The 15,535-nt window shown below is 44.2% G+C and overlaps 1 protein-coding gene across 1 annotated transcript in view; it reads right to left on the reverse strand.

Moving 5' to 3' along the window:
- The window catches only part of LOC143928180 (very-long-chain enoyl-CoA reductase-like), a 161,720-nt gene extending 151,458 nt beyond the window's left edge, over positions 1-10,262 (reverse strand). The window contains 2 exon segments of the mRNA XM_077452888.1: positions 9,954-10,055; positions 10,057-10,262. Coding sequence (XP_077309014.1) covers positions 9,954-10,055; positions 10,057-10,152 — 198 coding nt within the window. The 5' untranslated portion in view covers positions 10,153-10,262.
- Between the last annotated feature and the right edge of the window lie 5,273 nt (positions 10,263-15,535).

Genomic DNA, 15,535 nt, shown 5'->3' on the forward strand with positions numbered 1-15,535 from the left:
GGTTCCATCCTCCAAGTCAGTACAGAGCACAATAGCGACATGGGGCCAATGAATAAATGCACAGCTTTACTAGAAGGCCAAATGTAAAATTAACTACACCGGTCTGTAATATCTATATTTCATAGTGAGACTGTCTCCAAAGTAATGGTGTTTTTGTACATAGTGGGAACTATTAATGATAATTTTGTCCAATTTTAACTGGCCTCCATGTGGTCAGCTACTTCCTGGTAATCACCCAGTAGACTGAGCTCCATTCGAAAGTGTCCTCATCTTGTCAGAAATAGAATAAAAAATTGAATTGCATGATACTGCAGTATATTGTAATCTGGTACAGGAAAACACACTGCATTTGCATTCTGCATTTACTATACTGACACCTGCAGCAGATCACACACCATGTTTTAAACATGCATGGCATATTTGTGTGAATGAGCCTTAAAACCCATGCCAATGAGGCAAACTAAAGGAGACTGCCTCAAGCAGCACTGAGGCCAGATTGTCCACAAGGCTTTCTGAATGAGGACACCAAATAGCGTACAGCGTGTGCTCAAAAATTAACCTTCTGGTGTTTTGAAATCACCAGATTGCAGGAAAAAAAAAAAAGGGGGGGGGGGGAAGAAACGGCGTGACCAGTGCACTACAGCAATACATGGAAGGAAAACTGATATACTGAAAAGGTAGTTTGTGCTCTTGCCACACAGACAAGTTTAACCACTTCAATACAGGCCCCCCCTTCCTGCTCAAGCCATTTTCAGCGTTGTCGCTTTTAAATGACAATTGCGCAGTCATGCAACACTGTACCCAATTTGATTCCCACAAATAGAGCTTTTCGGTGGTATTCGATCACCACGGGTTTATTTTTTGCTAAAAAAAAAGTCTGTTTTAAAATTTTGTAAGTATGTATTTCTCCTTCACTGCATGGCACCAATTGGCATCACGAGTCGGCATCCTCAGGGGGGCTGCACTAATAAATGTCCTGTGTACATGAAGCCCATCAACCGCTCCTGAACGCTGGAACATCACAGCTAGTAACCACACATAAAAAAAAACACATAAAACACGCGTGTTTAGCAGCGTTTACAAGACACGTTTGCATTCAGTAGCATTTATTAAAGAACCTCAGGAGAACCTCCCACATGATTAGAAAGCACTAACAAGTATTAACTAGTTCAGTTATTCTGTGAGAGAACAGTGAGTAGCAGCGAAGAAAGCAGTGTGCTTGTACCTGTTATTTTTTTGGTCGGTTTGTTAAAATGGATCCCATGATGAGCATGTGAAGAAATGCTCCTGATGTTGCTTTTGCTGAGGCTCCAAAGATGTAGAAAATTGGGTGAGAGGACCAGAGAGTTTCTCGGATTGATAGCTCAACGCGTGTCCACAGGATACTTTCTAACATCCAAGTTCAGCTGCGTAATTAGTTAGAATTTTTATTTTACACGCATGTCAATTGCAAACCTTTGACGTTCTCTTGGAAAAGGTTAGACCCAGTCTAGTTCGCATGGACACAAACATGGGGAAAAGCATGCTACCAGAAGAACATCTGTTGGTGAGCCAACTTCAGTGTTCAGTAATGCAAGTCGTGTATTATGCAGCATAATTGGCTGATTAGGGGAATATCACATGGTATATCAAGCTTGCAGGCAGTGATAACTGAGTTTTTGGTATGTTTTTCACACTTTCCAGGCTCAAAAGCAATAAACCGTTTCCCTGTAAAAACGCTTGTAGATGAAAAAGCGTTGAAAAACGTGGGTAGACGCATTTGGCGCTTGAAATGCCTCTAAAAACACAGCTCGGAATGTATATTTTCGGGTTCCAAAAAAAGCCTTGAAAGTCAACTGGCTAGAAACTACTGTAAACAAACCTGTGTACTGAGAAGATACCAGGAGAGTTCAGGAGCAGTTGAAGAAAATGCCTAACTCTTCCTAAACGTCCATTTACCAGCAGCAGTGTACATGAGATGAGGCCTTAATCTGCGCAGACCCATAAGCCCCACCCACCCCCCCATCAGGAGAGCAGCTGGCTGGCTCACCTCTACTTGCATCTTCCAGACGCGATAGAGGAAAAGACAATACACGGTAGGGACAAACTAATTGACAACTACCAGTAATAGATCATGAAAATAGTCAACTATTTTCATAATCGGTCAGCCGATTAGTCAGCCTACATACAGAATGCATTGTTTACATATTAGGAAATATAGTACAGCACACATACAGCTCAGTACACCATCCACATGTCAGTAAGTACCTGAGCATTTGTGAATATGTGAGGAGCAGTGTTGGTCATCTTACTTTAAAAAAGTAATTAGTTAAGTTACAAATTACTTCACCCAAAAAGTAATTGCATCAGTAACTTAATTACTACATTAGTAAAGGAATTACTCAGCAAAGTAACTGACTTTAATATTCTAAGGGGCGGGTCTAATATTACTGTAAGCAAGGGGCACATTCCCCCCTGCACGTCTATTCCTCCCACCCCACACACACCTGTTACCCCTCTGTACCCCACTACACATCTGTCATCCCCCCCACAAACATATCCGTTTACCCTCTGTACACCTGTCCCCCCCCAACAACCACCCGGATCAGATCGTTCCTCGGATCAGAGTCACAGATGGGATCAGCAGATAATTGAATGTGCAAAAACCTGTGAAAATTCCACCACCATATAGTCCTCACTGTAATATTGGCCGAGCATGGCTGGGTACTGCAGAGCATTGGCAGGGTATGGAGGGATGGCTGGGACTGCAATTGTCAGAGCAGCGCTGTGGGCACTACAGATGCAGCCCACAGCACTGCTGCCATCCGATTTCTCCCCTCCACTGTACATATCTGTACACAGAGGAGAGAGGAACCGGCGTCATCATGACACTGGTTTGTTTACAAGTGATCGCTCCATCATTTGATGGCGCAATCACATTGTAAAATGGCCGAAAAGTGCACCAAGATGGCCACCGCTCGAGCTAGGCTGAAGCAGCGGCCTTGCTCAAGGGTGAGGAGCACTCCAGATCACGGCCCCTTGCACCCCTAGTGGTGGTAGATTTAATTGTGGTAGCGCCGCCCAGGTTATTGGAACGGCATTACCATGAGGGGAAGAGTAATCAGATTACTCGTTACCCTCTAAAATAATGGCGTTAAGTAAAGCCGTTTACTTTAACTCAGTTACTCCCATCACTGGTGAGGAGCAATACCTCATGGGACATGTAGTCCTGGGCAGGAAGCAAGTGTTTTTTACCTTGCTATAAGGCAGTGAGGGCGAACCCTGGCACCCCAGATGTCTTGGAACTACATTTCCCATAATGCTCCACTACACTGCAGAGTACATGAGCATCATGGGAAATTTAGTTCCAAAACATCTGGGGCGCCATCACTTCTATAGGGGCACTCTGAAGGCAGGAGGAGCCAGAAGTGCTAGCGGAGGACCCCAGAAGAGGAGAATCAGGGCTGCTCTGTGCAAAACCATTACACAGAGCAAGTATAACAGGTTGTCACTTTAACCACTTGCTTACTGGCCTTCCTGCCCAGACCAATTTTCAGCTTTCGGTGCTTTCACACTTTGAATGACAATTACTCAGTCATGCAACACTGTACCCAAATGAATCTGTCCTTTTTCCCCACAAATAGAGCTTTCTTTTGGCGGCATTTGATCACCTCTGGGGTTTTTATTTTTTGCGCTATAAATGAAAAAAAAAATAAAAAACGCATATTTCTTTGTTTCTGTGACAATTATGCAAATTTATTTCTTCATAAATTTTGGCCACAATTTATACTGCTACATATCTTTGTTAAAAATAACCCAAATTAGTGGATATTATTTGGTCTTTGTGAAAGTTAGAGAGTCTACAAGCTGTGGTGCGAATCATACAAAATTGATCACATCTGATGTACTGGTGGCCTATCTCACTTCTTGTGACCCGAACAAGTCAGGAAAGTACAAATACCCCCCAAATGACCCCTTTTTGGAAAGTAGACATTCCAAGGTATTTAGTAAGAGGCATGGTGAGCTTTTTGATGTTGTCATTTTTTCCCACAATTCTTTACAAAATTAAGATTTATTTTTTTCCACAAAATTGTCATTGTAATAGGTTATTTCTCTAACATGGCATGTGTATCCCACAAATGACACCCCCAAAAAAATTCTGCTACTCCTGAGTATTACAATACCACATGTGTGGGACTTTCACAGCCTGGCCACATAGAGAGGCCCAACATGCAGGGAGCGCCATCACGTGCTCTAGGAGCATAAATTACACATCTAACTTGTTGACTACCCATCACACTTTTGAAGGCCCTGGAGCACCAGGACAATGATACGTGGCACCAATGACAGATGTCACTACGTGGCACTGGGGAGGATGGCACTTTAACTTTTTTTCACTTACGGCCGCTGCAGCCGTTCATCTCTCCCCTCTCACACGTTGTCTGTGTGAGGAGGTAGAGCGGCGCTGAGAGATGATCTCATGTTTACATATGAGATCATCTCTCATTGGATAGGCCGATCGCGCTGTAAACGGCCGCTGTGATTGGCTGTTTACAGTGATCTGTGTTTGCCCGTCTCGGGGGACGCGGCAAACACAAAACTTCCGATTGCCACCCGCGCGCATTGCAGAAGTAAACACGAGGACGTCCAGGGACGGCCTCCCGGACGAAAGCATCCGCTCTATAGTAGTCATTCGGCTATAGGGCGGGCGGGAAGCGGTTAAAGACTGTGCGAGGAAGATCAGCATCTGAACCCAGAGAAGGTGGAGGCTGAGACTGGAGGTAATATAAAGCATTACCATTTTATTTAAAGTCAACTTTTACCTCTCTTAGTATTGCTTATCTGCTTTTTTTGTACTATAAAAGGGCTAAATTTTAGTTTTAACCCCATTATGACAGGCTATAGTCCACCACCCCCCAAGCATGCTGCTACTTAAAGTCTCACGCCTGGTTCCCACCTATGCTTTTTGCAGAAACACACTACAGTTCATTTAACATGGTTTCCTATGGGACACATCCATGCTTTTTTCAGCCGATGCGTATTTGGAAAGGGTGAAGGACTTTTCAATAGACTTCAATGGAGAAGCTGCAGAAATGCATGTAGTGCTTTTTAATCTGCCCAACTACAAATTGGCCAAGAGAGAAAAAAAAAAAATACACACCCACATCAAAATCATGTGTGCAAATTTGCACAGCAGAAGCTGATCAAAAGCAAACTGCATAACCGAACCAAGCCTTATGCTGGCTATGCACTTATCGATTTTCTGACGAGAATATTCATACAAAATCTTTGTACAATTGCTGAAAGAATGTAGTTTGAAAATTTCACTAACATTCAGTTTTAAAACAAAATGTAAGTTTCTGAACGAAAACCACATACACTGCCTGCAAATTCCTGTGACCAAGACATTTTCTATTCTGCTTTTTTGAAATTTTCTGTAATGCCCTGTACACACGGTTGGACTTTCCAACGGAAAAAGTGCAAGCGGACTGTGTTGTCGGAAATTTCCGACAAAGTTTGAGCTCTAAATCTAAAATTTTCCGACAACAGAATCCAATTGTTTAAATTCTGATGCACAAAGCATCACGCATGCTGAGAATAAATTATGAGACGAAAGTTATTGGCTACTGGCCTCTTTATAGTCCCGTCTTAAGTGGTTTACGTCACATCGTTCTGAACGATAAGATTTTCCGACAACACTGTGCGACTGTATGCAAGACAAGTTTGGGCCAAAATCTGTCAATACCCCCCCACATGGTTTTTGTCGTCAGAATATCTGTGTACAGGACATTACTGTGGTGGGAAAAAAAAACCCTACACCTGTTAATTTTACCCCATTAACAATTAGAAAATCTAGCGAATGTTCTTGACGTGAAATTTTCTTCACTTTTTTTGAAGGAAGACATTGTTTTTGTATGGTCAGCATAAGTGACAGCAGGCACAGGTAGCTTTTATCAAGCCACCTGCCCATGACAAGGCAGTGTCATACATATTACAGTTCTGTTTGTAAATCTGCAAAACAACCTCTGCCCCTCCCTTTAATAATAATTAAAAAAAAAACTGATCCGAGTCTGATCTTTACTATATTCAACCTCTAATAGTATATACACAGTTATTCACAGTGGATTCGAGATTTTGCTGCCCAACCACATAGTTGGTCATTTATATTTACCATTGCATATAGATATTTACGGTAAGTGTTACATTTTAACTAAAATTATACACCACACACATTAAAAGGTTATTAGTTCAAAACAAAAACGGCCAACTAAGTGATTACGAAAATAGTTGTGGCCCTAATACACGGTTGTTAACACGGATTGGACACAGCTGATCACGTGATGCAGGCTCTTTACCTAGATCAGCTTAGAGGCGTTTCAGACTGAGGATAAAGGAGAAAAAAAAAAAAGAGAGAGGGGCGCCTCTGACACCACTGATCACCGCACTGCAGGCGTGTGCTGGCTCATCTTGCTGGAGGTCATGCGACGTCCAGTCAGGATAACTGAACCAATTCCCAGCTGTCATTCTACTATAGGTCAGGTGGGAAGTGGTTAAAGTGGATGTAAACCCCATTCCTGAAATCTAACCTGGACTCATCTGTAGTGTTTACTTATCTCTCTCCAAAGCTCTGAGTGCAGTCTTTCTGCTGCTTAGTTTCCCTGTTATCAGCATGACAAGCTCTGACAGGAGATAAAAGCAGCTGGAAATTTGTGACAGAGGCAACTTTGGAACAGATAAGCATAGAGTTGGTCTATTCAGACTGCAGCTCTGCATGTTTCTTTGTTCCTCTGCCTATGTGTAGTGGGGTCCCCCAGTTATTACCGCTTGTATCTCCTGACCCTTCCTCTTAGATTGCAAGCTCTAAACGAGCTAGGCTCTCTGATTCCTACTGTAATAAAGTGTGTTTTAAAGCATAATACTACAGCCTTGCGATGTAAACCAATTCAAAAGGCTGGTACTTAGGTCACAGGTAACCGCCAACCATTCAAAATCCTTGCATAAGCATTTGGGACATGGCAAAACACCAAAAGGAATGAATCCCTAGTCATCCCTCACCTCGGCTACTGCAACTCCCTTCTCACTGGCTTACCTCCTACATATAGTAGTCCCCCCCCCCCCCCTTCAATCCATGCTGTATATACTGCCAGACTCATCCACCTTACTAACCGCTCAGTACCCCTCTGTCAATCCTTCCACTGGCTTCTGCTCACCCCACAAATTAAAATCAATATACTGACAACTACTAACAGCCACCCTCAACTTGGCCCCCAGCGACATCACTAGCCTAGTCTGAAAATACCAACCCAATCGTTCTCCATTCCTCTCAAGGCCTCCTACTCATCACCTCCTCCCATGCTTGCCTCTAGGACTTTTCCAGAGCCTCTCCAATTCTAGGGAACTCATTACCCCAAGCTGTTTGCTCATCTCCTACTCGATTAGCTTTTAGATAAACCCTGAAAACCCTCCTTTTCAGAGAAGCCTATCCTACCCACACCTAACAACTGTATTGTCATTTTTGCCATCACCACATCCCCAGTTATTCTCTTTTGCATCACTTAACCCTCCCGTCTAGATTGTAAACTCTAAGGAGCAGGGCCCTCTGATACCTCCTGTAATGTGTTGTATTGCAACCCTCATGTTATAAAAGCACTGTACAAACTGTTGGTACTACATAAATCCTGAATAATAATAATAATAATAAATCATCTATGATAAAAAATACATTTTACCAGACCTGACTGACCAAGTGAGTTCTTGATATTTTTCTATAACATTTAAAGCAGCATTAAACCCAAAAGCAAACATTTTGCAGCTTACAAATTAGATGTGATGGCTACAGTCATTTTCTTTAAGCCATGCCCTTTATTTTCATCTAGTGATCCAGCCAGCAAGTCTGTTTAATAAAAACAAGCTCTTGCAGGTCGAGTTATAGGAGCGAGACAAGCCATGTGACACTGTCAGGGTGCTTACAATGACCAGCATTTAAGATAAAGGGCTTACATGAAGTAAAAAAATAAGGAAAACATTTTTTTGTAACCAAATTATCAAGTCTAAGCCGGAGTTTGGCAGCAGTTGCTTGATCAGCCAAGCCGCGATCTCACGGCTGCACTATGGCTATGGACAGCAGGCTGTCCATTAATAGCGCAGTGAGCATGCACCGGTGACATCACTAGCAACACTACAGTGAATTACTTAACTGCACATTTAGGCAATATTTACAGTACCTACAGGTAACCCTTATTAGGCTTGCCTATAGGTACAAATAAGCTTTTACTACCACTTTAAATCTGCTAGTGCATACAACACCCCCCCCCCCCCCCCCGAAAGACAATGCTGTTGCCTACTGTGCTCATACTTTCAGTGGGGCACTCCAATACAGGTGGTGTGTTAGTAGCCATATCACCAGGTATATATTAAAAAAAAAAAACAAACAAACAAAAAACCCCAACACAACACACGAATGCAGCCACCACATCCAATTATTGTTAAGTGCCTTGTTTTGGGTAATACTACTTTAACTGAAGCGCAGCATTTAAAAACATTGTAACAATGTAATCTGCAGACAAATCATAAAATTACTGAAGAGCTACATTAAAAAACTTGACATAAGAACTTTCTAGTGCTTGTGATGGTTTTTTATTTCATTTGTAAACTCAGTGCCCTGACCCAACAGCCAGGCCAAGTGCTGCTCCTTGTAAGTGGCTGGACCAAGCACCAGTTGTAAATTGCTCATTCATTTGGTTGGCCCCACAGCCAGGAAATGTGCTGAATCTACAATTGGCAAGACTGTACAGTGTATAAATTGTAAGCTCAGTGGTCCAAACCCACAACTAGGAAAAGTGCTGTTCTCCTTTATAACAGTGGTCCTGCCACTCAGACAGTAAGCTCAGTTGTCCAGCACTACAGGCAAAAAATAAATGTGTTTGAGCGGCAGGAGTACACTGCTGTGTGAATTGCAAGCTCAGCGGTCCAGCTGCACAGCATGTTCCTTTGAGTGGCAGGAGCACAATGCTATGCAAATTGCAAGCTCAGTGGTCTGGCACCACAGCCAGGAAAAGTGCCATGTTTTCTCAAGTGGCAGGACAGTACAGTGTATGAATTGTAAGCTCAGTGGTCCAGACCCACAACTAGGAAAAGTTCTTTTCTCCTTTGTGTGGCAGAACAGCTGTTGTAAACTGTAAGCTCAGCAGTCAAAAAAAATAAAGATGGGTGCTGCATCTTTGCACATTACAGGTTCACACAGCTGTGTAAATTGTAAGCTCAAGGGTCCAGTTGCACAGCGTGCTCCTTTTCAAGTGGCAGGAGCACACAGCTGTGTAAATTGCAAGCTCAGTGGCCTGGCCCAACAGCCAGGAAAAAGTTCCATTTCCTTTCAAGTAGTAGGGCCAGACAGCTGTTCTAAATTGTAAGCTCAGTGGTAAAGCCCCAGGAGAAGTGCTGTGTCTTTTCAAATAGTAGGACCACACAGCAGCTGAAAACTTTCAAAGCATTTGATCACGAGAAGCAGCACTAAAATCTGCTCTCTCCCCATCTAAAGCTGGATGTAAAGCGAAGAACCGCCATCCCTTCCAAGATGCAGAACATTAAAAAAATAAATAAAGCGTTCAGCACCTGGGATGTGACCGGTGACTCCAAATGGACAGCAGCATAGTCTCTGCCAATGCAATGGGCAGATCAGCTGGCACTTTTCAGGAACATTGGCTGTAGTTGTAACAGAGAAGCCCTTATTGACTATATGGAATCACATCACTTATTTATAAAAACAGATTTACTGCAGAGCTGCAGACCTGGAAAGCAGTTACAAACGTGCACCCCCACAATCTAATGCCCATGCCAGGAAAAAATAAATAGATAATAAATAAAACTTTCCTGCAGCCCATGGCATCCCTAGACATCAGGATGACTTGTAGCAGCCCATACAGCAGCAGGGATGATCAAGCAGAATGCTTGGCTTTGCAGATCCTGGCACTCACCTCGAAGAAACTGATTCTGCTGCTCATGATGGTTGTGTGGGGAAGTCCTCTCCAGCAAGCCATGCATATCCAGCCGGTGCAGGGAGCGTACAGCCAATGGGGGAGAGCGGGGGATCCCTGGCAGGAGCACAACACCGGCCGGCCCGGGATTATATAGGAGCAGCTCGCCTCGTATTCCGGGGAGGAAAGTGATGAGCATCAGCAGCACTGCACCTCATCCCTGGAGAATCCAAGCAGCTTATCATAGCAAGCCTGGATCGGGAAGTCAGCCAGCAATGACTGATAGCAGCCCTCTGCCATACACCAAGGATCATTCTTCATACCACTCTACATCCATACACAGCCTAGTCTGCATTAAAGGGGCAGCCTGCATGCCCAGGAATACCAGGACAGTTATTACATTGACACTCACACAACTTGTCCAAGTTAGAATAAAAATATGCAGGTAAAAGCAGCACAGAAATTATTTTAACCACTTGCTGTCCAGGGCTTTGTTTTTTGTTTTTAACCACTAGAAGATTACTTGGAACCCCCAAACATTTTAACCGATTCAATAACTGGGCACTTTCACCCAGGGGTGGACTGACAACTCATGGGGCCCCCGGCAATAGGAGATCCTGGGGCCCCCTGTCCCTGCCCATGTGTTCCCACCCACACTCAAGCCACACCCACACAAATCCCCACACTACATAAGTTTGTGTTTGTAAAGACTTAAAAAAAAAAAAACAACATACTTACCTTCACTGTGCAGTTCATTTTGCACAGAGTGGCCCCCGATTCTTGTCTTCTGGGGTCCCGGCGGTGGCCCTCACGGCTCCTCCCTGCATCAGATAACCCCCTACAAGAAGCGATCTCCGGGGGGGGGGGGGGGGGTACCTTACGGGCATGCTCCTGAGTCCAGCATTTTTGTCTATAGTCACATTTACATACATGTGCTCATCCTACATAAAGCTTTTCATATATAGTGTGTGTGGGGGTCATGGATGTGCTTTACATTTTTTTTATAATTTTTATTTACTTTATATCATTTTCACTGATCACCAATGTAAGGAGCATTCTTCCCACTGACCACCAATGTAAGGAACATTCTTTCTGCTGACCACCAATGTAAGGAACATTCTTCTCACTGATCGTTCTTTCCGCTGAATTGTACAGATATATCAGTGTTGTATATAAGGAATAGCTCGCAGTATACAAATATCAGTGTTAGGGAAAGCACTCAGTGTATAGATGTCAGTGTAACATAAGGAAATATCACTAAGTGCTATTCTCTATATATAACTGACATCTATACACTAATATCTGTATACTGAGAGCTATTCCTTATATACAAAACTTATATATCTGTACACTGAGGGACACTCAGTGTACAGCTATCAGTGTACCAGGGAATAGCACCTGGTAGATGGGCATTGGGGAAGGAACACAGTGAGCCTGGCTGGTAATCAGAGACATGCTGTGATAACACACTGACCTGCTGCTGCACACAAGGCAGGTCAGCTGACTGTCCGACATGATTCCTTTGTCCTCACTCTGCAGCCTCCACCTCTCACTGGCTTTCCCCCGCGGCATGGATGTACACTGTGGCCCCATCCAAGGGCAGACTGAGCAGCTCATGGGGCCCCCCTGACTCCAAGGCCCCTGGTCGGCGACCAAGTGACCTAATGGTCAGTCCGCCCCTGCTTTCACCCCTTTCCTGCCCAGGCAAATTTCCAGCACGGTCACACTTTGAATACAACTACGAGGTCATGCAACGCTGTACCTAAATTACATTTTTCTAATTTTTTTCGGGGCCATTTAATCACTGATGGGTTATTTTGTGCTTACAAAATAAACACACACATAAACCTTGGCTTGCGAGCAGTATTTGGAATGGAAGCATGCTTGTAATCCACAGCACTTGTATAGCAAAGCGGATTTCCCCATATGAAATAATGGAAACCCAAAATGATTCATTCCACAACCTCTAAATCATAAATCCTTTAGTTTATAGTGCAACTGAAATTATAGCAATGTGATAGGTTGTGCAACTATAAAAACGTCCTTCTACAAATGGCAGCCTCCACAAAGGGATTAGCAGCAAAATACAGCAGGAGCTAGAGATAATAAAAGAGAAGAGGTGCATCTAAGTGTAGCAATATGATTACATTTAATGAAGGTACAACAACATTTACCAACTCACATGGTTGATGATTTAAACAGGCACAGCCAAGTATGCAGGCATTCGGGGTAAAGCTGCCCACATAGACCATCCAATACCGCTGGCTCTCACTGCTGTCAGTCTGACCAGGAAGACTACCCTGCAGTAGAGCGATCTGAAAGTGAGGCTTGACCCACTCCTGGAGAGCAGAGTGGAAGGGATGATGTTGGTGCGAAGGATGGTCTATGTGGACTGCTTTACCCAGAATGCTTGCATACTCAGATTCACTGGGACATTTCCAGAATTGCAGGCAAATCCCAGGCAGAGCCCAGTACCAGAACAAGTTCCGGCACACGTGGCCATGCCGTACTGTAGCAGTCCCACGTGTGGTCCTCTCACATAGGCTGCTGATGAGGCTTCTGGTTGGCTGAAGCTGCTACCAATCATCCCCTGCACTCCCAGAAATGCCCATCGTGTCCCACCCCATGCCCCGCCCCCTGGAAATGTGCTTCTGCTCCCAGCACGCCTGAGCTACAGGGACTTAATGAACAAGTATAGCTCTACTATGGGGACCGATAAGCCACGTGCCGCAGTTCACTCCCCAAAATGTCCCTCATTCTCAACTTCAAAAGTTAGGAGGTATGGTTGTACCTTTATTAAATGTAACCATATTACTACACTTAGAGGCGACACTTACTCAGTTGCAACATCTTGATATACAAGTTGCGTCTCGTAAAAAAAAAAAAAAAAAAGTGCTTGTTTTGCAAAACTCTCAAAAAGAAGCAAGTGGTAGTTAAAGCAGAGGCCCTGATGAATAAAATGGTGACTGTGGCAAAAAAAAAAAAAAAAAAAAAAAAAAAAAAGTTACAATGTTTAGGTTTTATCAAACAAATTGAGGAAAACCCAATATTTTGGTATTACAAAAACCTTCAGGTAGGTTAATTTGCTCCTGTCTAAATAGGCCCTAGTATGCGTTTGTATGAATGCACGTTCAGGACCATAGAGTGTAAGCTCCGAGGGCAAGGACTGATGTGAATGTATAATATGCACAGCATTGTATAAAAATTAGTAGTGTCATAAAGTACCTGTGATAAAATATAAGGCAGGCCATACATAATGCACAATTTTCTTTCCTTCAAGCACAGATTGAAAAAAATTGCTTGATTCTCCCATCAGTCAATGCTGGTTCACACTTATGCACCAAGAATTTAAAGTGGTACATGGTAGAAATTCACATTGCAATTTACTGTAGAAGATCCCCCCCCACCCCCACCCCCCTCTAAAACCTAGGTGCGTCTAATGGAGCAAAAAATATGGTACATGACTGAGGTGTGATTTTAATGTGAATTTAGTAGGGGAGGAGTAGTCACATCTGAGATTTTATTTTTATAAATCTAGGCAAAAAAAAAAAAACCCTACACCCCAAAAAAATTGCAGTGATGTGAACACTGAACTGCGATTTAAATCTGGTCCCAGAGAAGTCTATGTAGCTGAAGTTCACAGGACCCTTTTTTGAACCAGATCAAATTTGCACCGCATATATGCGAAGCAGCCTTCAGTGGAAATTATGCATTTTATAGATTACATGCAAATCTATGCTTTTCGGATTGCATCTGACCTACAAGTGTAAACCAGCACTCAGTGTTGATGGGGGGAATCCCTTCTGTATTCAGACAGGAAATTTCCCCGCCGTCAGAATACAATGATCACTGCTCGCATCTACAACTATCAGCAGTGATCAGGTGCGCACACAGGCACATAAAGCACTGCGTTTGAGAGAGAGAAAAAATATAGGATTTTTGACAGCTTACTTGTAACATTTTTTGGAGTACATCATGGGACACAGAGCCTTAATTACTTAATGGGTTATGAGCCACCTTCAGGTGTTGACACTGGTATACCCAATACAGGAAGTTGGCTCCCCTATACAACCACTCCTCCCAGGAGTACATCAGTCTTTGTAGCCAAGGAATATACTTTGTCATGAAGCTTGAAATACTGAAGTATATCTCTTTCGATTCTATTACAGTGTGCGTGTCTTCTGCCCTGTTTTAAGGCAAACCCCCTCCAGACGGCTCCATGGTCTGGAAGGAATGCATCGTTCTGCGTTTGCTTATGTACTTTAATTACCCCCCTGGGCTTCTGAGTCCTAGACATCAGTCCTCCTATTCAAGCTATTGGACCAATCCCTTCTGACCCCTGTTTCAAGTACTCATTTGCATGGCCAAGGAGGACCCGAGTGAGAACTAGAGTGTACTTTACAATTGACCAATAGGAAAGTAGTTTGCTGGGGCGGGTTCAAACTGCTATGTATAAAAAAAAAAAAAAAAAAAGTGTTGTGTGCATCCAAGTGAGATTCCCGTTTGAACTTGCATACAGCCTGCCGTTTGTTCTGAGCTATCCCAACGGCACATAGCTGTAGTTTAATCCGCAATCTGATTCAATAGCTGCAGGAGTGTCGGGAGAGTGGAACTAAGCAGGGGAATACATGCATATGAAGAGGGGGAGGCAGGGGCGTTATTAGGTGGCAAAAGGACCAGGGGCTTCAGCCCGGAGTCCAAGGCCTGAACGGGGGGGGGCGGGGGGTGTTTTATGCGACTTTTTTTGGCTGGGCCGTAACACTAACGATAGCGACCTACCTACACTCACCTGCTTGACCTACATACACTAATGGTAGTGACCTATCTACACTGACATTACCACACACACAGACCTACCTACACCAACGATACCACACACACACTGACCTACCTGCACTGACCTGTCACAGCAGCCAGTCTGAGGAGAGGAGAGGAGAGGAGAGCAGCTCGCCCGAGCGCCAAGCGGGTATGTGGCGCGGCAGCCGCTTTGTAATTCCCGCCTTCTGGAGCCAACAGCACCTATGATGGACATCACACCATTGGACCAGTGGGACGTCCATCAGACCTGCAGGCTCCAGAAAGCGGGACCTGCTCTGGCACTCGGGATCAGATTGGTCCCGGCACCTGCCGCAGCGCTCGGGCCGACCATGAAGACCCCGCGGAGCTGACACTCGGGGCTTTAGGGGGGTCTCATTCGGGGCTTCAACCCCCCTAGCCACCCCCTCCCAATGCCCCTGAGGGGAGGGATCTCTGTGTCCCATGATGTACTCAAGAGGATTATATAGGCAAGCTGTCAAAAATCCTCTTCTCTATCGTACATCGTGGAATAGAGCCTTAATTACTTAATGGGATGTCCCATAGCAATGCTACTTGAGGGGAGGGAGCCACAACCCGAAGGGCACCCCCAGACCTGAGGGGGTTATAGTGCTGCCTGCAGCACACTGCACCTAAAGGCAATATCCTCATTCCTCCTTACAGCCACCTGATAAAATGTTGTGAATATATGCACTGAAGACTAAGTTGTGGCCTTGCAGAGCTGAGCCATGGAGGCCTGGTGACACTGCCCAAGAAGCACCAACTGC

The sequence above is a fragment of the Lithobates pipiens genome, unplaced genomic scaffold (genome assembly GCF_037356315.1).
Source record: "Lithobates pipiens isolate NorthernLeopardFrog02 unplaced genomic scaffold, aLitPip1_a1.2 Scaffold_23, whole genome shotgun sequence".
NCBI lineage: Eukaryota > Metazoa > Chordata > Amphibia > Anura > Ranidae > Lithobates > Lithobates pipiens.